Raw genomic sequence first — 27416 nt, forward strand, 5'->3', positions numbered from 1 at the left:
TGGTATTGATGTGTCAAAAGTCTCCCCAGACTAGGTTTGGTTATCTAAAGTCTCCCCAGACTAGGTTTGGTTAGCTCCTAGCAGAACTCGGCTAGGCGAAGTGAACGTCTGTACCTTAAACTCCCTTAAAAAACCTTCGCCTGAAAAACGAGGAAAAAAGCGGCAATATTACTGTTTGTCCCTCTTGAGATGCCATAGCAAAAACATTGCCATTATACACTTACTCAACAAAGTTTTTACCAATTTTACATCTGCAGTATTTCTCATGTGAAGAAATGTGCCTTGAAAACTAGTTGTCTCTCATCGGATGACAACAAACAGGTCATTAAAGAATCCCATCCATAGTTCCCGCTCCTACTAGGAGTAGTACTGTTGATTAATCACAGACAAAGGGGCATCGACTTTTCGGCTACCAAAGTTCAACTCACCTCAATAATTTTTTTTGTGTGCGTAATGAACACCCGAAAAAACTGCCACACCAAAACAAACAAAAATATAAAAGATTTTTTTACCCACAACCCCCAAAAATATCATCATAATATATGTGCAAACTATTTCAACTGGGAAGCGTGTGACAGGCTTAAAAGTATAGAGTAGGTAGAGGGTGTGGATGGTTGTCTCCTGCAGAACCATACCAGAGTCTGATTGGCCGACAGCATGGTAGAGTTGCTCTCGTGTCCGTCCCCTCTGATTGGTATTAGAGGCATGGTCCCAAACTTCTGTTTGGAGATGTCTGAGGAGGAGTGACGCCTCAACACCGGAGGTCGGGGGTCATCATTCTGTTAGAAGCAATCAAGTAAATAGAAATTAATCAAAACGGAATCAAATGGATAAAATTAAAACAGACAAAAGTAAAAATCTAAAGCGTAGGTGATATACGCCCCAAAATATGGGGGAAAGAAACCTCTAAATAATGTACCAGTGATGCAACAAGCCATACACTTGGGGAGGGGAACTAGGCTCCACAACATACCTGTGCTTTGAGGAAATTGGTGACCCAGTCCCATAGGTCGGACTCACAAAAGCAACAAAGGTACCTGGGAGACACAAAAACACAAAGCAGTGATTAGCTCTTAAAAAAGAGAGGGGAAGGAGATGTCATTTAAAGGGGAGGGGAGGGAGATGTCATTTAAAGGGGAGGGAGATGTCATTTAAAGGGGAGGGAGATGTCATTTAAAGGGGAGGGAGATGTCATTTAAAGGGGAGGGGAGAGGCAGATCTAAAACAAGACATTCCACTCTCCCTCCCTTAAACAATGTGGTTCACTTACATAATATCATAACATCTGATGTCATGCAAAACCAGTCACTACAGTAAACAATGAGGAATTCAATGAGGAATTTCAAATACTTGAGAAAACATGTGTCCTATAAACATATAACGTTTCAATCTTATCCAATAGAAGTTGGATTGAAGATTTTCAGACATCCTTTGCAATGACCAAAATAATGTGTAGCAAGTGAACACTTACAGTTGCTGTTTTTCCATCATGAGAGTAAAGCCCCATCTAGTTGGGGGTTTCAGCTTCTTCCGAATTCCCATGTAGATCTTCATAGACTTCAGAGGCCATTCCTTTTCAGGCTTGATGCTCTGAAATGACAGACATAGTGTACAGTAAGAAAATATGTATAGGGCAAGACAAACAAACGGTCAAATCACAGCTCCACCTGCGATAACTACATCGGGTCCAAATTAGTGCCGATGACCAAGATGTGACCGTGACGTGAGAGCAGAAATACCTTTTTGTCCTTCAGCAGGAGCAGCTTGTGGTCTTTGATCTGAAAGGTGTGTTCCTGAAAGACTTTTCCGTGGAGGAGTTTGGGAGGATCTTCACGACACTTAAGAACTCCCCTCTTCATTATCTCACTCTTGTAGGCTGTGAATAAAAATCATACTGTGTATAACAATGACAGTCTACAAATAAAATAATATGTCACGTATGAACGTAAGAGTAACAAGAAATTGGACTGATTACAAATCGACGATCAAAAAATAAATAATTTGATTGTGATTGTTTCGATAAATATAGCTCAATAGTTTATTCTTTCTCTGGTCTGAGCCATATTCACCAGTGAGGATGTTGATGCCCTCTCCTCTGGGAACTCTCTTCACCACCAGGTAAGCTGAACTAGGATCAGCCATTTTACACCACTGTAGCGCCTGCTCCAGCACCTTCTCTTTGGGGTGTAGGGGGCGCTCTATGGAAGATGGACAACATTTGAACATTATATAAACAACTATTCTGGGATAGCTTCTCCTTGAAACACGAAGACTTTCTCACAGTCCTCTTGTATTCCACAGAAGGACATTCCAGGACATGATACTGTATAGTTTCACTTTATTTTTTTACAGTGGTCGTTTAGTTATTAGAACTAAATACTATTTTGAGATGTTTTTAGAATTTCTATAGTATTTCCCAGTCAGATACAGTACTATCACGCTCATCACCCAGTCAGATACAGTACTATCACGCTCATCACCCAGTCAGATACAGTACTATCACGCTCATCACCCAGTCAGATACAGTACTATCACGCTCCTCACCCAGTCAGATACAGTACTATCACGCTCCTCACCCAGTCAGATACAGTACTATCACGCTCCTCACCCAGTCAGAGAGATAGCAATATAATGCTCCTCACCCAGTCAGAGAGATAGCAATATAATGCTCCTCACCCAGAGAGAGAGATAGCAATATAATGTTCCTCACCCAGTCAGAGATAGCAATATAAATCTCCTCACCCAGTTGTCCTTCATATATGGCCTCGAACGTCAGCCACACGTCCTTCTCCCCTGCTGGGACGTTCCTCATGTACAGGACCTGGTTAGTCAACTCCTCAGCACCCATGGTTGGAGATACCTACAGAGAACCAGACGGCAAAGAGATAGCTACAGAGAACCAGAGCGTAAAGAGATAGCTACAGAGAACCAGACACCATAAAGAGATAGCTACAGAGAACCAGAGCGCAAAGAGATAGCTACAGAGAACCAGAGACCATAAAGAGATAGCTACAGAGAACCAGAGACCATAAAGAGATAGCTACAGAGAACCAGAGACCATAAAGAGATAGCTACAGAGAACCAGAGACCATAAAGAGATAGCTACAGAGAACCAGAGACCATAAAGAGATAGCTACAGAGAACCAGACACCATAAAGAGATAGCTACAGAGAACCAGACACCATAAAGAGATAGCTACAGAGAACCAGACACCATAAAGAGATAGCTACAGAGAACCAGACACCATAACGGTCTGGAATAAAAAATTAAACTAAATGTTTGAGTGTAATTCCCCTTCAACTGTGCATCTAGCAAGAGAGGAATGTGTCGGTCTAGTGATGTTTCTGCTGTTAGGCCTACTGCTGCAGAACAATCCCCACCCAATTGATACAAATAATCACAATATAGTTGAAGGCGTTCAGTTGTACAATTGACTAGGTATCCCCCTTTCCCTTTAGTTATGTTCGGTAAAACTACTTTGCATTTAATTGAGAAGGTTTTGGGGGAAAAGGTTTCTGTCTACCCACAAGACGGTTATCATCAGCATCGCTAACTGGCTACATACAGAGTGATAGACAAACGTGCGCACCAAAAGACGGTGCAATATTTCTGGAAATTAATCGGAAGATATTGTGTTAAGTTTGGCTTTTTAAGCCAACAGTGGCTAACCAGGGGTGGGATAATGTCGATATGGCTTTGACTGGATTCCCAGCAGCTTTGTGTTAATGACAGTTTGCGATGGAACACATTAAACAAAAGCATGTACTTTCAAAATTGATTGGTGAGCTACTCATAGGTGATATAGAGACTAGTGGAGGGGGGAGAGGCATCACCATGTGGCTAAATAATAACAGCACCTTTCATGAAATAAAATCAGAAGATAACCTGGCTCCACTTACTTTGAGAGTGATGCAGGAGTCTGCCATCTTCTTCTCCAGGTACACTTCGATGATCAGGTCACCTGCTTGGGACAGCTGCACAGACAGGATACTTATTACAGACAACCGCTTGTCCAACCAATGTGTTATAACCCTTTACAACCCTTCATAAATCTTTGTAACCGGTTTATAAATCCTTGGTAAAGTATACCTGTGTGTCCTGCCAGGTGGTGATGAGGCTGAGCTCCAGTTCTATCTGGGTCTGCTGCTCCTCATCAATCTGAACAAACACAATTAAACATTTACTAATGATTCATTAGATCTCAGAACAGATTGACCTGGGCCATGTTCAGCAGGGCAGACTGTAGTAAAACAGTTTGCAGTGGAATGTGAACATCTGTGATCTGATTGGACAAGTTCAGGTAGGTAGTACCAGTTAGCATTTTGAATAGATTGTTTCTACCTATGGAACACAACCCTGATTTCTATGTGAAGCATTTGAGCTTAGGCCCTCTCTGGTTCGACTATACTCACATAGAGACATACAGGTAGTTGTCTATGAGACACTACTCACATCAAAGACATACAGGTAGTTGTCTACGAGACACTACTCACATCAAAGACAGACAGGTAGTTGTCTATGAGACACTACTCACATCAAAGACAGACAGGTAGTTGTCTATGAGACACTAGTCACATCAGACAGACAGGTAGTTGTCTATGAGACACTACACACATCAAAGACAGACAGGTAGTTGTCTATGAGACACTACTCACATCAAAGACAGACAGGTAGTTGTCTACGAGACACTACTCACATCAAAGACATACAGGTAGTTGTCTACGAGACACTACTCACATCAAAGACATACAGGTAGTTGTCTACGAGACACTACTCACATCAAAGACATACAGGTAGTTGTCTATGAGGTCTTCAACGATCTTCACTTCGTGCTCTCCTTTTCCGTCTGTCTGGAAGAGGCTGGGGGCGAACAGCAGCGACAGGTTCTTGGTACACATCTGGTTCAGGTCTGAACACTTCTGAACCCTGGGACCGAGAGAGAGAGAGAAAACACTTCTGAACCCTGGGACCGAGAGAGAGAGAGAGAGAACACTTCTGAACCCTGGGACAGAGAGAGAGAGAGAACACTTCTGAACCCTGGGACCGAGAGAGAGAGAGAGAGAACACTTCTGAACCCTGGGACCGAGAGACCAAGAGAGAGAACACTTCTGAACCCTGGGACCGAGAGAGAGAGAGAGAGAGAAAACACTTCTGAACCCTGGGACCGAGAGAGAGAGAGAGAGAGAGAGAGAAAACACTTCTGAACCCTGGGACCGAGAGAGAGAGAGAGAGAACACTTCTGAACCCTGGGACCGAGAGAGAGAGAGAGAGAGAAAACACTTCTGAACCCTGGGACCGAGAGAGAGAGAGAAAACACTTCTGAACCCTGGGACCGAGAGAGCGAGAGAGAGAGAGAGAGAGAGAGAGAACAAATAACGTCAAAAAGTTGACAACTTGCCAGTGAGGTTGTCTAAGTATGATAAGTGGTACTGTTCAGGGTTGTGGTCAATTCATTTAATTCAGGAAGTAAACTGAAAAGTTATGAACATTTACATTTCAGTTGACTGAAAAGAAATTGAATTGACCCCCAACTCTGCTTAGTTGCCAGTGATGTTGTCTAAACATTACAACAGGTCCCGTTTGAGGCTCTGTAGAGGTGACTGAGGAGAGTCCTGTAACCCTGAGGCTATACAGACCTGTAGAGGTGGCTGAGGAGAGTCCTGTAACCCTGAGGCCATGCTAACCTGTAGAGGTGGCTGAGGAGAGTCCTGTTAACCCTGAGGCTATACAGACCTGTAGAGGTGGCTGAGGAGAGTCCTGTTAACCCTGAGGCCATGCTAACCTGTAGAGGTGGCTGAGGAGAGTCCTGTTAACCCTGAGGCCATGCTAACCTGTAGAGGTGGCTGAGGAGAGTCCTGTTAACCCTGAGGCTATACTAACCTGTAGAGGTGGCTGAGGAGAGTCCTGTAACCCTGAGGCTATACAGACCTGTAGAGGTGGCTGAGGAGAGTCCTGTTAACCCTGAGGCCATGCTAACCTGTAGAGGTGGCTGAGGAGAGTCCTGTTAACCCTGAGGCCATACTAACCTGTAGAGGTGGCTGAGGAGAGTCCTGTAACCCTGAGGCTATACAGACCTGTTGAGGTGGCTGAGGAGAGTCCTGTTAACCCTGAGGCTATACTAACCTGTTGAGGTGGCTGAGGAGAGTCCTGTTAACCCTGAGGCCATACTAACCTGTAGAGGTGGCTGAGGAGAGTCCTGTTAACCCTGAGGCCATACTAACCTGGAGAGGTGGCTGAGGAGAGTCCTGTTAACCCTGAGGCCATACTAACCTGTAGAGGTGGCTGAGGAGAGTCCTGTTAACCCTGAGGCCATACTAACCTGTAGAGGTGGCTGAGGAGAGTCCTGTTAACCCTGAGGCCATACTAACCTGTTGAGGTGGCTGAGGAGAGTCCTGTTAACCCTGAGGCCATACTAACCTGTAGAGGTGGCTGAGGAGAGTCCTGTTAACCCTGAGGCTATACAAACCTGTAGAGGTGGCTGAGGAGAGTCCTGTTAACCCTGAGGCTATACAGACCTGTAGAGGTGGCTGATGAGAGTCCTGTTAACCCTGAGGCTATACAGACCTGTAGAGGTGACTGATGAGAGTCCTGTTAACCCTGAGGCTATACAGACCTGTAGAGGTGGCTGAGGAGAGTCCTGTTAACCCTGAGGCTATACAGACCTGTAGAGGTGGCTGAGGAGAGTCCTGTTAACCCTGAGGCCATACTAACCTGTTGAGGTGGCTGAGGAGAGTCCTGTTAACCCTGAGGCCATACTAACCTGTAGAGGTGGCTGAGGAGAGTCCTGTTAACCCTGAGGCTATACAGACCTGTAGAGGTGGCTGAGGAGAGTCCTGTTAACCCTGAGGCTATACAGACCTGTAGAGGTGGCTGATGAGAGTCCTGTTAACCCTGAGGCTATACAGACCTGTAGAGGTGACTGATGAGAGTCCTGTTAACCCTGAGGCTATACAGACCTGTAGAGGTGGCTGAGGAGAGTCCTGTTAACCCTGAGGCTATACAGACCTGTAGAGGTGGCTGAGGAGAGTCCTGTTAACCCTGAGGCCATACTAACCTGTTGAGGTGGCTGAGGAGAGTCCTGTTAACCCTGAGGCCATACTAACCTGTAGAGGTGGCTGAGGAGAGTCCTGTTAACCCTGAGGCTATACAGACCTGTAGAGGTGGCTGATGAGAGCAGCCAGGGTAGTCCTGTTGACTTTAGGTAAACTACGGATGATCTCCTTGTATCTGTCCAGACGCTGGTTCTTATCCTTGGCTGTTCCTATAAAAAAAAGGGACAAACAGGAACCAGTTAGATTTCAAAAGGATACGTTGTGGTACATCCTGATGAGCACCAGAGACACAGCTTGGTGGAAGCCCTATAATTCTAAGGTGACCAAGACGACTAGGTCAATCAGCCCGATTAACCGGTGCATGCATATTGCCTCGCTAGTGCATATCGCCTCGCTAGTGCATATCGCCTCGCTAGTGCATATCGCCTCGCTAGTGCATATCGCCTCGCTATTGCATATCGCCTCGCTAGTGCATATCGCCTCGCTAGTGCATATCGCCTCGCTAGTGCATATCGCCTCGCTAGTGCATATCGCCTCGCTAGTGCATATCGCCTCGCTAGTGCATATCGCCTCGCTAGTGCATTGAGCCTCGCTAGTGCATATAGCCTCTCTAGTGCATATAGCCTCTCTAATGCATATAGCCTCTCTAATGCATATAGCCTCTCTAATGCATATAGCCTCTCTAATGCATATAGCCTCTCTAATGCATATAGCCTCTCTACTGTTATTTTTTCACTGTCTTTTTTACTGTTGTTTTTATTTATTTACTTCTCTATTGTTCACCTAATACCTTTTTTTAACTTAAAAATGGCCCCGTTGTTTAGATCCTGTAAGTAAGCATTTCACTGTAAGGTCTACAGGCCTGTTGTAGTCAGCACACGTGACAAATAAACTTTGATTTGATTAAGTCAGTGACACAACAAAATAATAGCTTCATGTGTGCTGTCTGAGATTACAACCTTTATTAATAGGAGGTTAGTCTCACTGAGATTAAATCTCTTTTGCCAGAGACACTTGTACTTACTGACAGCCTCCTTCCATAGAGGATGCAGGTCAGCCATGAAGACGGGGTCGTCCATCTCCCTGAAGAACCTCTTCAACACGTCAGTCACATCCTCTATGAAGTTATCCCCGATCCGGAGCTTGACGTTCCGAGCATCATTCCTGAACTCTTCCATCAGTAGCTTGATCCTGGACGTGGCTCCGTTCTTCCTGTAGATCCCCTCATGACCCAGACCTGACGAGCAGATCACACATCAGATCCAGTACATCAGTCGTCAGCTAGTATCTCCTGTCTCTGGCTGGTGTGAAGAACAGCTAAACTGTGACAAGAAACCCTTCAGAACACAGACCACTGCAGAGCTATAATGAATGGATGAATATATATACATTGGTTTTGTATACTTTAATATAAAGGATTACCTCCACTGAAAATCCATTAAATGCTATGGATCCTATCACGGATCCTCAAGATCACTGGAAAATGCAGAATCCTCTATCCCTTACTATAGTGTGTAACGGAATAGAATATCCAGACTCTTCCCTTACTATAGTGTGTAACGGAATAGAATATCCAAACTCTTCCCTTACTATAGTGTGTAACGGAATAGAATATCCAGACTCCTCCCTTACTATACTGTGTAACGGAATAGAATATCCAAACTCTTCCCTTACTATACTGTGTAACGGAATAGAATATCCAGACTCTATCCCTTACCATACTGTGTAACGGAATAGAATATCCAAACTCTTCCCTTACCATACTGTGTAAGGGAATAGAATATCCAGACTCCTCCCTTACTATACTGTGTAACGGAATAGAATATCCAGACTCTTCCCTTACCATACTGTGTAAGGGAATAGAATATCCAGACTCTTCCCTTACCATACTGTGTAAGGGAATAGAATATCCAGACTCCTCCCTTACTATACTGTGTAAGGGAATAGAATATCCAGACTCTTCCCTTACCATACTGTGTAAGGGAATAGAATATCCAGACTCCTCCCTTACTATACTGTGTAAGGGAATAAAATATCCAGACTCCTCCCTTACCATACTGTGTAAGGGAATAGAATATCCAGACTCCTCCCTTACTATACTGTGTAAGGGAATAGAATATCCAGACTCCTCCCTTACCATACTGTGTGATGAAGGCGATGCAGCTGTCTACGATGATGGGGATATCATTCCTGCTGAGCTGCTGTTCTCTCAGGGTGTTGCCCTTCCCTCCAGCAGCTCTCTGGATGTCTGCGTACCACAGGGAGAAGTCTAACCGACCCATCCCCTGGAGGTGCAGCGTCCTGGAGGGAGGGGGGGGACACGTCGATACTCAAGAGGTGAAGGTTCAGAGAAAATCACTAAAGTAAAATCACTTAATCCAGCTCTCCAAAAAAAGATTTTCATGGTAAAATTATTCTCATCCTGGAATTTCCATTCCCCCTTAGCTGGGTATACTTTAGGTGTCAAACTAGCCATGATATCTTGACATACTTGTGTAATTACATATGTATTGAATGAAAACAGGAAGAGACTGAAAACCAACCTTCCTTTTTCAACCAAAACCAGAATTTCCTTCTTCTCGTGGTTGTGGTTCTCAGTTACTATACCTAGAAGACAAACACATAACAAATGGAAGACAGACCAAATAATTTATCAGCAGACAGTTACTATACCTAGAAGACAAACACAGAACAAATGGAAGACAGACCAAATCATTTATCAGCAGACAGTTACTATACCCAGGAGACAAAACAGAGAACAAATGGAAGACGGACAGTTGCTCAAAGAAACGGTGCTTGGGGTAGTTAAGGCAGAGAAATGTCTCAAGCTGGCAGTAGGCTTTCTCTTTATAGTCGGACGGGTTTTGAATGACTATAGTACTTCCTTTGTTGGCAGCTTTATTGCAATCCCTAGTTGGGGCAAAACATGGTCCATGTTTCAGTAAGGACTTGGCAAACAGTATTTAAGCAACTGCATTACCACACAGTGCCAGTAAAGCTTTGGTCAAGACAGGAGACTCACTGAGCTCTTGCAGACGTTTAAGGTTGATAATGTCCTCAGCTGCTCCGTCGTTCCCTGGGCAGATGAAGAGGTTAGACTTCTGAAGGACAAAATATCCCTCTTTCCACTGAGAAGGGTCTCGCATGGCCTTGTAACGCAGCACTCCCACCCGCTCAAACTCCCTCGCTAGCAGGCAGTGGCAGCTTAAAGGTGTGGCGGCCTGAGGAAGACAACACTGGAAGTGGTTAAAGTACAGGAGGGAACACTGAACAGACACATCCCAGGCTAGTACAGTACATAGATGGTGTTGGTTAGAAAGGAGGGAACACTTCACTGTAACCCCACCTTTATGCACACATAGGGACATTACAACGTTGTGAGCTGGAAGAGCGGTAACTACGTCAGTAAAGCTGAGAATTGGCATCATCAGTGTGCAGGCATTGCACTCTTTTGGGATAGAAAGTCATCTCATACCTTTCCAATGGCCTTGACCCAACATTGCAGTGCATCAGGAGTTTCCAATCCAAACTGATAAAGCTTCTCTGAGGACAAGTACAGTTGAAACGTATAGAGAAACCTACAACAAAACACAGGAACATAAGTGAAGGGCATTAGCTCAACACTAGTTCGTAGATACCTGTACATTGAGTGGCAGTGGTATTACCATTTCCTGCTAAATGTATCCTTTCCACGTGCGTGAAATAGACTGTATGATTGGCCGCCTACATTAGTTACTGTGCCATGATTGGTCCTCTAACCTGTCAATGAAGCCGTTGTTGTTGCAGGAGTCCGGCCTGCTGACCCCCAGACAGACGATGTCATTGACGTTGATCTTCATGCTCGGATCAGGACATCGGTCAGACTCATAGAACAGAAGAGACCTCTCCACCGTGCACCAGTACTTCTGGAAATCTGGGGGCAAATAACAGCAAAAATATAGGCTGTTACTTTCTTCAGAGTCTTGCGTTGCCGTACTTCAGAATCTCCATCTTTCGGCTATTAAAGCGAACAAATGCAACGCAGCCGGGAAAATCGAGGTTCCTTTCTAAATAAAATAACGTTTAGAATTTTATGATGGGCTTGTGTTTTTAAATAGAATAGAAACTACAAGTAACCATGAGTAACTTCTAAATCACAAAGCTGTTTTACTGTAGAGACTCCTGCCATTAACAGTGAGTAGTGTATTTCCTAACAGAACAGTATTGGCCCAGTCAGTATTTGCTCCTATAAAGTACTTTGTTCTCTACAGTCCTTTGTACTGATGTTACTGAGGGGGCAGTATTCCTCTATTCAACCCGTGCCAAGTGGTGTGCTGTTAGCACCCATCAACACACACACACACACACACACCCCTACCTTCTCGGGTTTTCCTGGATAATGTTCCTTTGTTCATTGAGGCTGACTTGTAGAGGTAGCCGGAGTGTAGCACCGCCTGCATAATCTCATCATAGACACTGTGGTCTGAGAAAACAGCAGAGAAAAACATGAAGAAGATATTGACACATTTTGAGTCTAGCCATCACGTTGTGGTCTAGGCAAACAGGGCAAAACATTAAGTCAAACTTTATAATACCTTTCATGAATAAGCCATAATAAATCACATTTACAAGACAATACATACTTTAGAAATGTGATGATTCATTTCATTTAACTTATTCATTGAAATGCGGATGGATGTCCAGAAAGGTTTCTGTTTTTAAAAGACGTTTTTCCCTCCATTATTCTAGTTGTGCTGTTTCAACCGAGAAAGCTTGAACTCGGTTAATCTTTAACTCCAGCAGCGCCACATGGGGAACATACAGAGGAATACCCAACTGTCTCGTCACAAAGGCTCGGCTAGCAAAATAGTTCTACGTTATATCATTTCACAGAATTCTTAAATTAAATTAAAAACACAGAAATATAAAATGTATGTATAGATTTCACAAACTGGACAGACAAATGCTCTGATGTTAACCATCCAAAAGGTTATCTGGGTTTCTTTATCAAACCATAAACCCTGCTGTAATTACTTTCCCAGTGTACGTTGCTGAGTACACTACATTATACTGCATGGTCGCATAATAGTCACATGATGCAGTAAAAAATGTCCAACAGGCAGATAAAGCCTGTCCCCTGCCTTACCCGAGGTGTCCTGTGAGCGGGAGTATTCCTGAGACAGATGCTTGTCATATCCATTAGAGGCAGCGAGGCGGGCTCGGACAGCCTCTGCCTCGGTGAAGATCTGGGTGACCGTCTTCAGCAGGTTCTGCTCGGTCACAGCAGTACACAGAACCTGCATGGTCGAGAGAGAAAGAGGGGGAAGCATTAGGCTGACGCACCACACACACAGTATGTACGCACCACTGAAAGCATCCACAGCCACGGGGACAGATATTCAGCCCAAATTCCAAAAAGTCCCCTCTCCATTCAACTGCCCCCCTAATGTGTACCCCCCTTTTACCTACTCCCTCTAATTGCTTTAGTTTCAAAAACACATTCCATGTCATTATTGTTGGGGTAAATGTCTAGATACTACCACTAATACCATCTAGTCTAAATGTGTATCCTTACAGAAAATAAAAAACACATGTTGAAAATCACATGATTTCACACGTAAAATTTCATGTGAAATCATATGATTTTCCACATGTGAAATCATGTTTTGTTTTTTGTTGTTGTTGTAAGGGTACACATTTTGACTAGAAGTGTTTTTTGGAAGGCTTCACATGTGATCACGTTTTCACGTGATCACGTTTCGTGTTATCACATTAAATTCACATGTGATCACGTGAAATTCATGTGTTTTTTCCGTAAGGGTAGGGTCCCTCCATGTGTTTTTACTGTGAGGCGCAGCAGCCAGCCAATGCCGTCAAGACAGATAGTAATTTAGTTTATCCTTCATAACAAACTAGGAATATTCTCCATTCGTGCACCTTGTACACTAATACTAAGGGTTTAATGATACGAATATAGCCTATACTTTTTATTATATTGAACCTTTATTTAACTACGCAAGTCAGTTTATTAATTAAGAACAAATTCTTATTTACAATGACGGCCTACCCCGGGCCAAACCCGGACGACGCTGGGCCAATTGTGTGAGGGGACTATGGGACTCCCAATCACGGCCAGTTGTGATACAGCCTGGATTCAAATCAGGGACTGTAGTGACGCCTCTTGCACTGAGATGCAGTGGCTTAGACCGCTGTGCCACTCGGGAGCCCACAACACATGTCCTTTGAATCCTCTTATAGCAGCTATACATTTTAAATCTATACAATTTGTCTTCCTGTACCTTGAGCAGCTCCTCCTGTGTGTTGAAGTTGGGGTGGGGGTGTCGGTAGCGCCCCTCACGGTACTTATGGATGATAAACTCCTTCCGCTGGTCTGGTGTGGCGTCACGGTCTAACTCGTCAGCTGGAGATAGCCTGGCAGCCCAGAACTCATTGGCTCGGTCATTCCCCAACATTATGAAGAGCTGACGAACACAAACACAGAAAAAAAAATCGGAAGTCATGAGGGCCTTAGTATATTCACAGTCTATCATCTGACTTTCAACTTAAAAAATGTACAAAATATATTTAAACTGTTCCAATATAATGGATTTGTTGGAGGTAAAAGTGGTGAGAACTACTTGATACACAACAAAACAAACTAATTTCAGTTTCTTGGAAAATATTTTGCCACTTGACTAAAATAAACATGAGCATTTCCCCCTGACTCTCTACCTCCCACTTCCCTGAAGAACCTTTCCCTTTCACCTGTACGATCTCGTTGCTCCACACGCTGGTGTCCAGTTTCAGGCTCTGTACTTTAGACACCATAGTCCCCAGACCTCTGTGTTGACCTGCAGGGGAAAAGGGACAAAAGACCTCCATAATCACTCTCCTGGCACTAGACAGTGGTATTGTGTTGGTAACAGGACACTCGGGCGCTGCCTCGCTAGAGAGAGAACCACAAGAGAGGGACATGATGTTTGTATTTGGAAACACTTCTAGGGCAACATAGCACTTCACCTGGCACAGGTGTGCTAGAACAACACAGGTGAGAATTAAACTGGTGTGGCTCATGACAATGGGCTGAAAGCATTGGCAGCTGTTGGCCAGGTGTCTTAGTTATCTCATCAGTCACACTCACCAGGCGGGACGCTAAGTCCCCCAAAGCAACACCCAACTAGGCCCTCAGGCATCAAAATGCAACCCCACTCTTTTAGGCAGGGAGGGGCAACAGAGCTAGGGAGGGGGAGCCCGCCCCACCTACACAGTAGTAGGGGAAACGCTGTCTCACCTGCACAGTTCTTACAGATGACAACACAGAGGTTTATGGAGGCCCAGTCAGGGTTGACTGCTTGGCAGTCAGCACAGAGCTTATTAAACCTGTTAGACCAAATCTTCTCAACCACCTCGTAGTCAGACAGGGTCTCTGCTATGGACTCCTGTACAGCCTCCATCCAGTCCCTCTTATCCCGCTCAGACTCCGCTGTGAAACTACAGGGACAATCACAAAATATTTTTTTCCCAGAAACAGCAGTGTAGGAAGTCCATGATGAACAGACTTTATTGTTGCTAAAACTAGAGAAATGTGTGTAAAAATGTGTGTAAATACGTACCTGAATGTTTTGTAAGGAGTGATGAGGTCAAAGCTTTTTCCTTTGCCGTCTCTGATTGTAGCTCCTCTGACCTCGATCAGCGTGATTCCTATCCCATTCCTAAAACACTGCTCAGTCTTGTACAGCCACACCTGCTCTGTGTTGATGGCCACGTAGACTTTTGACTTGGTCCCTTTGAGCTCCAGAGGACCACTCCTCTGACAGTGGCTGCCAGGACCGAAGCGAGGGCGCCCGAACACAAGCTGTTCCTTCACCCTCCCCTGTAGGGTACTGCACCACTGATGTCTCTGAACTGAGAGGGGACAGGTAGAAAGATAGTGTTACCACTAACTATTTTATAGTACAAAAGAAATACCAGGTATTTACTATGAAAGTATATGGTAAAATGGTAATAACACAAGAACAATAGGTGAATTTATTGTTTGTGTCGTATGGATTCAAACCAACTACCCTTTTGTACCAGTCAGTTACCAATTGTATCAGAAACTATCTTTTGATACCAAATCATTTCCTAATAGGTAAATACCAGAGGAATCGGGAGCCTAAAATAAAAGTCCTGAACAAGATGTTTCTACTAGGATTTTGACAGTAACTGATACAATGTTGTCTCACTGAGGTCAACCTTTGTCCAACACAGAGGTTGACACATGGTTTGTTTCTGCTTGTATGCCCCGAGGACTAGCTGTGTCCCGATCCGACACCATTCTCCTAAAATATGCACTTGCACACTTTAATTTAACAACACATATCCAACGCTTTGAAAATAACGATGGGGGAATTTGCAAGTACACACTTTGGGGAGAAGTGTAGAGAAGTGGGGACAACTGATGTCTGTAGTTGCTTGTGTGTGAGATTTGAATGAAGTACTTTTTCCTTTACCTTCGTTATCAGCCCGGAAGACAAATGTCCTGTGACTTGTCACTATCTCAAATTTATTGTCTTTGGCCATGCGGGCCATCTGTATCGCAGCCAGAGGAATCACTCCTTTGGGGTACGGGTCCTTGGAGAGAACAGTAAAGAGGCACATGATGAACAATCCTGGTTATCTCAATCAATATGTGGTACAGTCCGTCATTCAGGAAAAAAAGAGCCTACCTTTTCACTGCCGAAGTACATCAGATTTTTGCCATCAAACTTCACATATCGTTTCTGGAATACATAGTTCCTAGAATGCCAAATATAAAAATAATCAGATTCTCATATCACTGATTTAAAAAAAAGATAAAATAAATCTAACATTTCAAGAGCAAAGCAGAGCTGTTGACCCATAGGAACTGATTAGCATTTAACAAGAAACACCAAAATAGACTGGAGAAACAGTTGGAAGAAAGAGACAGAGCCTTCAGAAAGTATTCATACCCCTCAACTTATTCCACATTTTGTTGTGTTACAGCCAGCATTTCAAATGGATTAAATATTTGTAAAAAATGATCACCCATCTAAACACATAATGACAAAGTGAAAACATGTTTTAAGAAATACAGGACATTTACATAAGTATTTACACCCCTGATTCAATACTTTGCAGAAGCACCTTTAGCAGTTATTACAGCTTTGAGTTTTTCTGAGTAAGTCTAAGAGCTTTGCACACCTGGATTGTACAATATTTAACTTTGTTTTTTAAATCTTCAATCTCTGTCAAGTTGGTTGTTGATCATTGCTAGACAGCCATGTTCATGTCTTGCCATAGATTTTCAAGATGATTTAAGTCAAAACTGTAACTAGGCCACTCAGGAACATTCAGTATTTTGCCTGTGCTTAGCTCAATTACGTTTATTTGAATCCTAAAAAAAAAAACTCCCTAGTCCTTGCCGATGACAATTATACCCATAACATGATGCAGCCACCACCATGCTTGAAAATATGATGTGTTTTGTTGGATTTTCCCCAAACATAGCGCTTTGTATTCAGGACAAAAAGTGTATTTCTTTGCCACATTTTTACTTTAGAGGCTTATTGCAAAACAGGATGCATGTTTTGGAATAGTTTTATTCTGTACAGCAGTGGTTCTCAATTCTGGTCCTGGGGAGCCAAAGGGGTGCACATTTTAATTTTTGCTCTAGCACTACAAACATGATTCAAATGAAAGCCTCATGATGAGGTGATCATTTGAATCAGCTGTGTAGTGCTAGGGCAAAAACAGGACCGGGATTGAGAACCAGTGCAGTACAGGCTTCCTTCTTTTCACTCTGTCATTTAGGTTAGTATTGTGGAGTTAACTGAGGATGGATCAACAACATCGTAGTTTTCTCATATCACAGCCATTAAACTCTGTGACTGTTTTAATATCACCATTGGCCTCATGGTGAAATCACAGAGCGGTTTCCTTCCTCTCCGGCAACTGAATTAAGAAGGAAACCTGTATCTTTGTGGTGGCTAGGTGTATTGACTCTCCATCCAAAGTGTAATCAATAACTTCACCATGCTCAAAGGGATATTCAAAATTTGCTTTTACATTTTTACCCATCTACGAATAGGTGTCCTTCTTTGCGAGGCATTGAAAAACCTCCCTGGTTGTTGTTGAATGTGTGTTTGAAATTCACTGCTCGACTGAGGGACCTTACAGATAACTGTGTGAGGTAGAGAGATGATGTAGTCATTCAACAATCATGTTAAACACTGTTATGGTAAAGTCCATGCAATTTATTATGGGACTTGTTAAGCACATTTTTACTACTGAACTTATTTAGGCTTGACATTACAAAGGGGTTGAATACTTATTGACTCATTTCAGCTTTTCACTTTTAATTAACTAGTAAAAATGTATAAAAACATAATCCCACTTTGACATTATGAGGTATTGTGTGTAGGTCAGTGACGCAAAATCTCAATTTAATCCATTTTAAATTTAGGCTGAAACACAACAAAATGTGGAAAAAGTCAAGAGGTGTGAATCATTTCTGAAGGCTCTGTATATCAACTGTTTAGCATTTAGCAAGAAACACAGACTGGAGAAACGCAAACACAGACTGGAGAAACGCAAACACAGACTGGAGAAACGCAAACACAGACTGGAGAAACGCAAACACAGACTGGAGAAACACAAACACAGACTGGAGAAACACAAACTGGAGAAACACAAACACAGACTGGAGAAACACAGACTGGAGAAACACAGACTGGAGAAACACAGACTGGAGAAACACAAACACAGACTGGAGAAACACAAACACAAACTGGAGAAACACAAACTGGAGAAACACAAACACAGACTGGAGAAACACAAACACAGACTGGAGAAACACAAACACAGACTGGAGAAACACAAACACAGACTGGAGAAACACAAACACAGACTGGAGAAACACAAACACAGACTGGAGAAACACAAACACAGACTGGAGAAACACAAACACAGACTGGAGAAGCACAAACACAGACTGGAGAAACAAACTGGAGAAACACAAACACAGACTGGAGAAACACAAACACAAACTGGAGAAACACAAACACAGACTGGAGAAACACAAACACAAACTGGAGAAACACAGACTGGAGAAACACAAACACAGACTGGAGAAACACAAACACAAACTGGAGAAACACAGACTGGAGAAACACAAACACAAACTGGAGAAACACAGACTGGAGAAACACAAACACAAACTGGAGAAACACAGACTGGAGAAACAAACACAAACTGGAGAAACACAAACACAGACTGGAGAAACACAAACACAGACTGGAGAAACACAAACACAGACTGGAGAAACACAATGAGAAGAAGAAAGAAGGAAGAAGAGAGACACACCGGTTTGAGAGGACAGACACGAGGCAGAGACAGTTCCTCAGAAGGGAGGAGAAGACGGAGAGAGGAAAGGATGATAGGACCATCAGCCCAGGCCAGGACCCGGACCAGGACCCGGCATACCCTTGTGGTGATAGCTTATCCAGCCAGCCACAGATGATGGGAGCAGTCTGCTCAGAGAGAGATGTGTAGCTGGCGTAGGGAGATATCGTCTGGTCCTCATCCAGCTCCGAGGGGTACAGGTTGGGGGGTAAGGAGAGGCAGCGAGGGGGTGGTGCTGCCTCTCCTACTGTGCTGTAGCCCTGGGACTCACTGTGGAGGGCATGGGACAGACGTTGGGCCCAGGAGAGTTTGGGTGTCCTGCAGTGTAAAAACAGTCTCTGTAACTGATTGATGTATTTGTAATAACCTTGACTCCAGCCGCTTTAAGTTTCTCTAGTGTGAGAATACGGTGTCTGATAGCAGGTACCAACATTGGATTGAAAAGATGGAGAACACAGAATATTTTAAATCTACAGTAAACCATTTTTTCCTCTATGGCTGTAGTCAGAGTTGTGTGAGAAGATGTTAAATTGGAAAGTCTGTAGTATTATCCACTCCTCTAGACACAATAATCTTACCCATGATCCTCTCCGTGCTTCTCTTCCTCTGCTCTTGTCATTCCTGCCTTTCCTTCACTGTTGGTCCTTTCCGCCTTTGAGAACATGGATAACACATTCATCAATGTCAGGAGAGCCAAAGTGACCACAAACACTAAACACAATATAACTCTGATGGGTTCTTATAATCAGATAACAGACTCAGGTCCTGATGGGTTCTTGTAATCAGATAACAGACTCAGGTCCTGATGGGTTCTTGTAATCAGATAACAGACTCAGGTCCTGATGGGTTCTTGTAACCAGATAACAGACTCAGGTCCTGATGGGTTCTTGTAACCAGATAACAGACTCAGGTCCTGATGGGTTCTTGTAACCAGATAACAGACTCAGGTCCTGTTCCTAATGGCCCCTATTCGCTATATGGGCCCCTATTCTCTATATGGCCCCCTATTCTCTATATAGTGCACTACTTGGGCCCTTAGTGCCATTTCAGACACCATTTGATGGTTTTCCTGGAAAGCCTATGGGGCTCTGGTCAAACGTAGAGCACCGTATAGAGACTAGTGTGATCCTCAGAGTCCCAGTCTCACCTCAGAGTGGTGCAGTGGTCGTCTGGTCTGGAAGACTGTTTCACAGTAGGGACTGATCTCCTCCTCTGGGTTCTCCATGGGGACTGTGGTGGAGGAAGAAATTACATGGCATATTATAAGCCTTGTTATAATATATTATTTAAAAAAAGTTCATATATGATTATAACCAGTTATAAAGCATTTAGACTGTATGCTCAAGTGTAAGCGAAAAAGTGACGTTTTAGCAATGCAAAACTCTAATGATCTTGATTTTAAAAAACAGGTCAAGCGTCATTTATAGGCCTGAATGATACATAGATATAAGGTCTAACTAAAGCATCTGTAAGGTTACTTTCAGAAAGTGATGTGTAGACTTACCTCCGTGGGGCGATTCAGAAGAGTTGTTACTTAAAGTGCTGCAGACACACAAAACAAAACATTAGATACACAGAACAATACTCTCTTTCGATGTAGGCCTATATTTCTACTATATAGGTATATGATATTAAAGTCAGACGTTGACCTACCTAATTCTTTCAGGAGTGGTGTGGATCTCTGGCCGTGGTGGTGTTTGAGGAGCGTTGCAGGGAATCCGTCCTCTACTAGCTGCCGTGCCAGGTGAAGTGCCACAGTAGATCTCATTGGAGACCATCTCCATCGGGGAGCCGGGAGGGGAAGTGGTCAAAGAGAGGAATCCAGTGTTGTCATAGTTACAAGGGGATGAGGGAGGTGGGGTTGTCATACACTGGTCCTGGTTTTGTTCAGTCCTTCTACCAGACGATGGTGGTGTGGATGTAGGTCCACTAAACATGGCTGGAGGGGTTCCTCGGTTCAGCCGAGGGGGAACAGGGGGCAGGGGACCTCCAGAGTCTGAGGAGTTACTCAGCCTCCTCTCTCTCAGGCTTAGGCTGTGTCTCAGGGCAGGGGTAGGTGTAGGGGTAGGGGCAGGGTTAGGGTTATGGGTAGGTGTAGGCCCCACCACTGTGTCAGTGTTAAATTCTCCCGAAGCCAAACCTTCCAATATGGTGAAGCAGAGAGATTCCTGAGACGGTTTCCTGGTTAGGGTTAGAACCAGGGGATCTGGTGGTGTCGGTGATGCGGGACAGGAGAGAAACCGGGCGGGTTCCGTTTTGTGTCTGTAGAACACCGTTCTAGGTTTTGGAACCGGTTTTATGACAACATTCCCATTGTACTGCTGCTGTTGTTCTGACTCGGAGTTCATCAACATGGATGGAATGTTAGGAACAGAACTATTCCAGAACGCTTCAAACGGAATTGCCCCGGTTTCGCCCCCTTGGTCAGACCTCGGCCCTCCTGATTGGATGGGTGTGGAATTAATGTCAGACTCAGACTGACAACGGTCCAATAAGGGCTCTAATGGCTCCGATGTCGACTGATTCTGATTCGTAGCCCTCTGAATGTGCTGGACCAGCCTCAGTATTCTCTTCCTGTGTCCGGTGGCAGTTACACCCAGCTGGATAAGAGCTCCATTGTCTAGGTGGCTGAGGTCCCTGGCCAAAAGGAAGCCTGACTGGCGGAAGGTCTTCAGGTATCGCTCCAGGTGGATCGCAGCCAACAGGGTCTCAACGTCCATGTTTCCATCCATTGGTGCCATAACAGCGTACATACATGGGCTTGGAGGGGGCCTTCAGCTGCTGTGGGCAAGACGCCGTCCATCACGGACCTACACAGGGAGACTCCTCTCCATCTGAAATGAACAACTTGTTAAGAATTAGATAATACAATAATTGGTTCATGTTGAGTTAGTGTTCCAAGTGGTCAATTGTTCTGATAAAATAACAAATTCACAACATTCCCTTACTACAATTCAAATCAAATTTTATTCGTCATATGCACAGGATACAGTGTGTGTAAACGGGCACAGTGAAATGCTCCCAGGATACAGTGTGTGTAAACGGGCACAGTGAAATGCTCCCAGGATACAGTGTGTGTAAACGGGCACAGTGAAATGCTCCCAGGATACAGTGTGTGTAAACGGGCACAGTGAAATGCTCCCAGGATACAGTGTGTGTAAACGGGCACAGTGAAATGCTCCCAGGATACAGTGTGTGTAAACGGGCACAGTGAAATGCTCACAGGATACAGTGTGTGTAAACGGGCACAGTGAAATGCTCACAGGATACAGTGTGTGTAAACGGGCACAGTGAAATGCTCCCAGGATACAGTGTGTGTAAACGGGCACAGTGAAATGCTCCCAGGATACAGTGTGTGTAAACGGGCACAGTGAAATGCTCCCAGGATACAGTGTGTGTAAACGGGCACAGTGAAATGCTCCCAGGATACAGTGTGTGTAAACGGGCACAGTGAAATGCTCCCAGGATACAGTGTGTGTAAACGGGCACAGTGAAATGCTCCCAGGATACAGTGTGTGTAAACGGGCACAGTGAAATGCTCACAGGATACAGTGTGTGTAAACGGGCACAGTGAAATGCTCACAGGATACAGTGTGTGTAAACGGGCACAGTGAAATGCTCACAGGATACAGTGTGTGTAAACGGGCACAGTGAAATGCTCACAGGATACAGTGTGTGTAAACGGGCACAGTGAAATGCTCACAGGATACAGTGTGTGTAAACGGGCACAGTGAAATGCTCACAGAGTAACACTGTAAACATGTACTAAAACATGTTTATTACATCACAAAACACTATGTCATTATTTCAACTGAACTACTATTGATAGCATTTGTTAACTTCCAGTGGCATCACCACTGAAATGGACTGAAATGGCATCACCACTGAAATGGAAGACCACTGAAATGCCATCACCACTGAAATGCCATTATCACTGAAATGCCATCACCACTGAAATGGACTGAAATGGCATCACCACTGAAATGGACTGAAATGGCATCACCACTGAAATGGACTGAAATGGCATCACTACTGAAATGGACTGAAATGGCATCACCACTGAAATGGCATCACCACTGAAATGGACTAAAATGGCATCACCACTGAAATGGACTGAAATGGCATCACCACTGAAATGGCATCACCACTGAAATGGCATCACCACTGAAATGGCATCACCACTGAAATGGCATCACCACTGAAATGGCATCACCACTGAAATGGCATCACCACTGAAATGGCATCACCACTGAAATGGACTGAAATGGCATCACCACTGAAATGGCATCACCGTGACCTTTCCACAGCAGGTCACCAGCCATCTTCCAGCCAGCCACTTAAAATCACAGATGTGGAACAAAGACGGATGTCATTGAACACACAAAGACACGTGATTGTTCAGTTTAAGACGGGCCTGTAAAGTTAGCATGGCTGAGGAGAGAAAGCAGGCAGGGAAGGAAGTAGGAGGTTATGGCACCAGCTGACCAGGGAGAAGGAAGTAGGAGGTTATGGCACCAGCTGACCAGGAAGTAGGGGGTTATGGCACCAGCTGACCAGGAAGAAGGAAGTAGGGGGTTATGGCACCAGCAGACCAGGAAGAAGGAAGTAGGGGGTTATGGCACCAGCTGACCAGGAAGAAGGAAGTAGGGGGTTATGGCACCAGCTGACCAGGAAGAAGGAAGTAGGGGGTTATGGCACCAGCTAACCAGGAAGAAGGAAGTAGGGGGTTATGGCACCAGCTGACCAGGAAGAAGGAAGTAGGGGGTTATGGCACCAGCTGACCAGGAAGAAGGAAGTAGGGGGTTATGGCACCAGCTGACCAGGAAGAAGGAAGTAGGGGGTTATGGCACCAGCTGACCAGGGAGAAGGAAGTAGGGGGTTATGGCACCAGCTGACCAGGAAGAAGGAAGTAGGGGGTTATGGCACCAGCTGACCAGGAAGAAGGAAGTAGGGGGTTATGGCACCAGCTGACCAGGGAGAAGGAAGTAGGGGGTTATGGCACCAGCTGACCAGGAAGAAGGAAGTAGGGGGTTATGGCACCAGCTGACCAGGGAGAAGGAAGTAGGGGGTTATGGCACCAGCTGACCAGGAAGAAGGAAGTAGGGGGTTATGGCACCAGCTGACCAGGGAGAAGGAAGTAGGGGGTTATGGCACCAGCTGACCAGGAAGAAGGAAGTAGGGGGTTATGGCACCAGCTGACCAGGGAGAAGGAAGTAGGGGGTTATGGCACCAGCTGACCAGGAAGAAGGAAGTAGGGGTTATGACACCAGCTGACCAGGAAGAAGGAAGTAGGGGGTTATGGCACCAGCAGACCAGGAAGAAGGAAGTAGGGGGTTATGGCACCAGCTGACCAGGAAGAAGGAAGTAGGGGGTTATGGCACCAGCAGACCAGGGAGAAGGAAGTAGCATCTAAGAGATTAATAGACAGCACAGAGACGCATGAGAAAATTCCAATAAGGTAACGTGAAAACTGCAATTATTTGATGAATTCTGAAAATTCATTGAAGGCGTGTACCATGTAGTTGACGACAAGGCACCATTTGAAAGTGTATTGTTATTCAACATGTATGAAATAATCAAAATGATAAAAGTAATGGAGAAACAGCAGCAACAAACAGTGTCCAGGGATACCCCTCCCTAGCTGCAGGCTGTTGTACTGTACATCAGGTTTGGGCGCACAGCTCTTTGAAAGCCTTGGTAGAAACACTTCCTGAAAAAGCTTGGAATGCGTAAAGTTTTAATGGCTACTTTTCCCTGGCTGGTGTGTGTAAGTCCTGGGTTCAATTACCATTTGAAATCGTTCAAATACCTTGACCATTTGCTCTAGCCTGCCTGGAGTCCCATAATGGGTCGAGTTTGCAGTTATGGGACTGTTTTATTGGTTTATTAAACTAAACAAGCTCAAAATCGAGCACAGATAAAGTTATATTATTTCAAATAGTATTTGAACCCAAGTTTGGAGTGGGTGTCCATGTGGGTGACTCAGCTTGGGAACCTAGTCAGAACTAAAAGAGAATCTCAAGGCTGACTGGGGCAGTTTGCCAGCCTCGTGAGGGGGAGGTACACAGCACATAACACACGTTCCAATAGAGTTCAGGATAGAAAATAGTAATTTATGAGGCCTTGGACAGATTAAGACAGATTCTTATTAAATTAGTTATGGGCGCCAGATCAGAATGTAAAGACTTCCAACAGAGCTACAGATGGCTGTAGGAACTATCTTTGAACTAAAGTGTGGTTTGTGCAGAGGGAGGAGGACGCCATTGGGTCTTGTGTAGAGAGAGGGGGACGCCATTGGCCTTGTGTAGAAGGAGGGGGACGTCATTGAACATATTGTACGCACACAATAATTTGCACACTTCATTGCTCATCTTGCCACATCTCTTCCTCTGTTATAACTTGCATTCAGCAACCTAAGCAGAAGTTGTGGTCTGGGTGTTACGTTGGTCTGTCACACTTCCTTTTTCCTGGTAGTTTAAATGTGGGAAAGGAGTTCATCTGCATCCTTGTACTCTGGTCAAATTGTTAGATACGCCGAGGTTAATAATGCTGTCAGGTTGCTAAATCAGTTCCATAACAGCCGCCATGTTGCGGTTACATCGCAGCCAGGTATTCATCACCTTTTGCAGTGAGAAGTGGGATGGGAGGGACAATATCCTCTCACCCATTTCCATCCCTCTCTCTCTCCGACTCCTGCTCTCAGCACCAGACCTGGGTTCAAATACCATTTACAATCTTTCAAATACATAATATGTACTTGATTGAGATTGCCTAGCTAAAAATGGACAAATAGAACAGTCCCAAAACTGTAAACTCTGTCCATCTAGTTCTCGAATGAAAGCTAGAGAAAATGCTCAAAGTATTTATTTAATTGATTTCAAATAGTATTTGAAACTAGGTCTGCTCTCAGCACAGAACCGAAGCCCTGTGTTTTCTCTGTGTGTATCAGTGGGCTGGAGGCAAAGGTTAACCTACAGAGTGGAGAGAGAGGAAGAGAAGGATGTGACACATAGACCTCTTTCAGGATCTTGCCTCCCATTCCCCTGCTGCCTGCTCCCATTCCCCTGCTGCCTGCTCCCATTCCCCTGCTGCCTGCTCCCATTCCCCTGCTGCCTGCTCCCATTCCCCTGCTGCCTGCTCCCATTCCCCTGCTGCCTGCTCCCATTCCCCTGCTGCCTGCCCCCATTCCCCTGCTGCCTGCCCCCATTCCCCTGCTGCCTGTCCCCATTCCCCTGCTGCCTGCCCCCAATCCCCTGCTCCCATTCCCCTGCTGCCTGCTCCCTTACTACAGGCTGAGGACTAGTTCTCCTTCCTTATTGTTCAATGGTGAGAGACCACCCTTTTCACACTATTGTGCCGACCCGGCTCAACTCAAACCTGACTGGATGCATAACAAGGCCAGCCCAGTACAGTTCGGCTCAGCACGGCATGCCTCAGTAATGTGTAAATGATACGAGTATGGCTGGCATCGGACTGTACTCTACATGGTAAAACAGTAGTGTGTAGTTCCAGTAGTTAGCTACACCGCTACATGGTTAAACAGTAGTGTGTAGTTCCAGTAGTTAGCTACACCACTACATGGTAAAACAGTAGTGTGTAGTTCCAGTAGTTAGCTACACCGCTACATGGTTAAACAGTAGTGTGTAGTTCCAGTAGTTAGCTACACCGCTACATGATAAAACAGTAATGAACTACTGAAAACACTACCTAGATTAGAATTTAGTTCAACTACCACCAAGCTACTGCTAAATATAGTTAAACGTCCACCAAGCTACTGCTAAATATAGTTAAACGTCCACCAAGCTACTGCTAAATATAGATAACCTATTAGTTGAACTACATGTGGTTCACTACTCCCCAACACTGCTTCCAAGACCCCTCCATGCAAGGCCAAAGGGGTGATGGCTGGGGGAGGATTGTAGATGAAGCAACTCAGCAGTAAATGGACATTCTCACACTGGCCGCCTTCAGCAGGAGAGAAGGTGAGAGCAGCTGATCACTGAGATTAACAGAGGAGGAGGAGAGATCTGAAGGGAACACTGAGATTATGAAGAGGAACAGGGAGTTTTGTTAAAATCACTAGATACAGTATCTTTAATAGTCAACTCCTGACAAGACATGGGGAGTTTTTTTTTTTTACAGTGACTAGTCAGTTTTAAATAACCTGAATGTAGTTCCTGTTTCGCCTGCAACAAACAAACAAAATCAGGCCTTTCCCATTCAATAGTCTTCATCTCTCTCCTCTTCTCCCCTGCCCATAGTAATTTATCTGGGCTAGAGATCTGGGCTCGGTCAGAACTACATAAAACACAGGATACAGCTGTCCCTCATACACTGGAGGAAAACAGAGACGCCCCACTCTCCTCTAGTGGTAGGATGACAGTAAACTGAAGTGTTGTAGGCTAGGAGAGGTGGTAGGATGATGGTAATCTGTGACAGCAGCGGAATTATTTTCAGTTCCCATAACACCAGTAGGTCAGGCTACTGTACTGAAAGAGGGGTGGGAAGGGAGGAACAAAATGGCCTCCCCTGATTTCAAATGATCTTTATCAAAAAATGATGTCATACAAAATTAAAATGATCATTGTTTTTATTTGGGGGGGGGGGGGGGTGAACCATCTCACAGAGTGTGACTTTAAAATATATTTCAAACTTTCAGTGCATTTATGCAATGAATCAGCTTTTCATTTTTACACCCAGTGACAGACAGTTTGTATCATTCACACAAATCTAAACTGTCCTTCCCTTTTTCATTGTTACAGACCTCATAACGTCTCACACAAGACAACATGCAGCTACAAAACCGTCTTAGTGAGACCTTCGGTCTGCAAGAAGAGGTCATGACAGTAACCCCTTCCCTATTTACAGTAGTGGTCATGTGGTTACATTTAGCCAACTAAAATTCTATTTCAAGTTGTCCTGTTCAGGACTTTGTTTACAGTACAGAGTCAAATCGTTTCTCAGAGCTTGTTGGAGTCTCTC

General features: G+C 44.5%; 1 protein-coding gene across 1 annotated transcript in view; it reads right to left on the bottom strand.

The window, feature by feature from the left end:
* The window catches only part of arap3 (ArfGAP with RhoGAP domain, ankyrin repeat and PH domain 3), a 42243-nt gene that overhangs the window by 3274 nt on the left and 11553 nt on the right, over nt 1-27416 (bottom strand). Inside the window, exons 2-30 of the mRNA XM_055927772.1 lie at nt 20088-21268; nt 19939-19976; nt 19582-19664; nt 19013-19086; nt 18516-18752; nt 15740-15809; nt 15524-15644; nt 14645-14936; nt 14323-14522; nt 13797-13882; nt 13331-13513; nt 12178-12328; nt 11410-11514; nt 10812-10965; nt 10528-10630; nt 10075-10273; nt 9596-9659; nt 9190-9353; nt 8077-8289; nt 7153-7261; nt 4779-4926; nt 4090-4158; nt 3900-3974; nt 2743-2860; nt 2070-2198; nt 1740-1876; nt 1472-1590; nt 974-1037; nt 636-779 (exon numbers count right to left, since the gene is read on the bottom strand). Of these exons, the coding sequence (XP_055783747.1) occupies nt 636-779; nt 974-1037; nt 1472-1590; nt 1740-1876; nt 2070-2198; nt 2743-2860; nt 3900-3974; nt 4090-4158; nt 4779-4926; nt 7153-7261; nt 8077-8289; nt 9190-9353; nt 9596-9659; nt 10075-10273; nt 10528-10630; nt 10812-10965; nt 11410-11514; nt 12178-12328; nt 13331-13513; nt 13797-13882; nt 14323-14522; nt 14645-14936; nt 15524-15644; nt 15740-15809; nt 18516-18752; nt 19013-19086; nt 19582-19664; nt 19939-19976; nt 20088-21187 (4749 nt within the window). The 5' untranslated portion in view covers nt 21188-21268. The remainder of the gene's footprint in view (nt 1-635; nt 780-973; nt 1038-1471; nt 1591-1739; nt 1877-2069; nt 2199-2742; nt 2861-3899; nt 3975-4089; nt 4159-4778; nt 4927-7152; nt 7262-8076; nt 8290-9189; nt 9354-9595; nt 9660-10074; nt 10274-10527; nt 10631-10811; nt 10966-11409; nt 11515-12177; nt 12329-13330; nt 13514-13796; nt 13883-14322; nt 14523-14644; nt 14937-15523; nt 15645-15739; nt 15810-18515; nt 18753-19012; nt 19087-19581; nt 19665-19938; nt 19977-20087; nt 21269-27416) is intronic.

Source organism: Salvelinus fontinalis, chromosome 6, assembly GCF_029448725.1.
Source record: "Salvelinus fontinalis isolate EN_2023a chromosome 6, ASM2944872v1, whole genome shotgun sequence".
NCBI lineage: Eukaryota > Metazoa > Chordata > Actinopteri > Salmoniformes > Salmonidae > Salvelinus > Salvelinus fontinalis.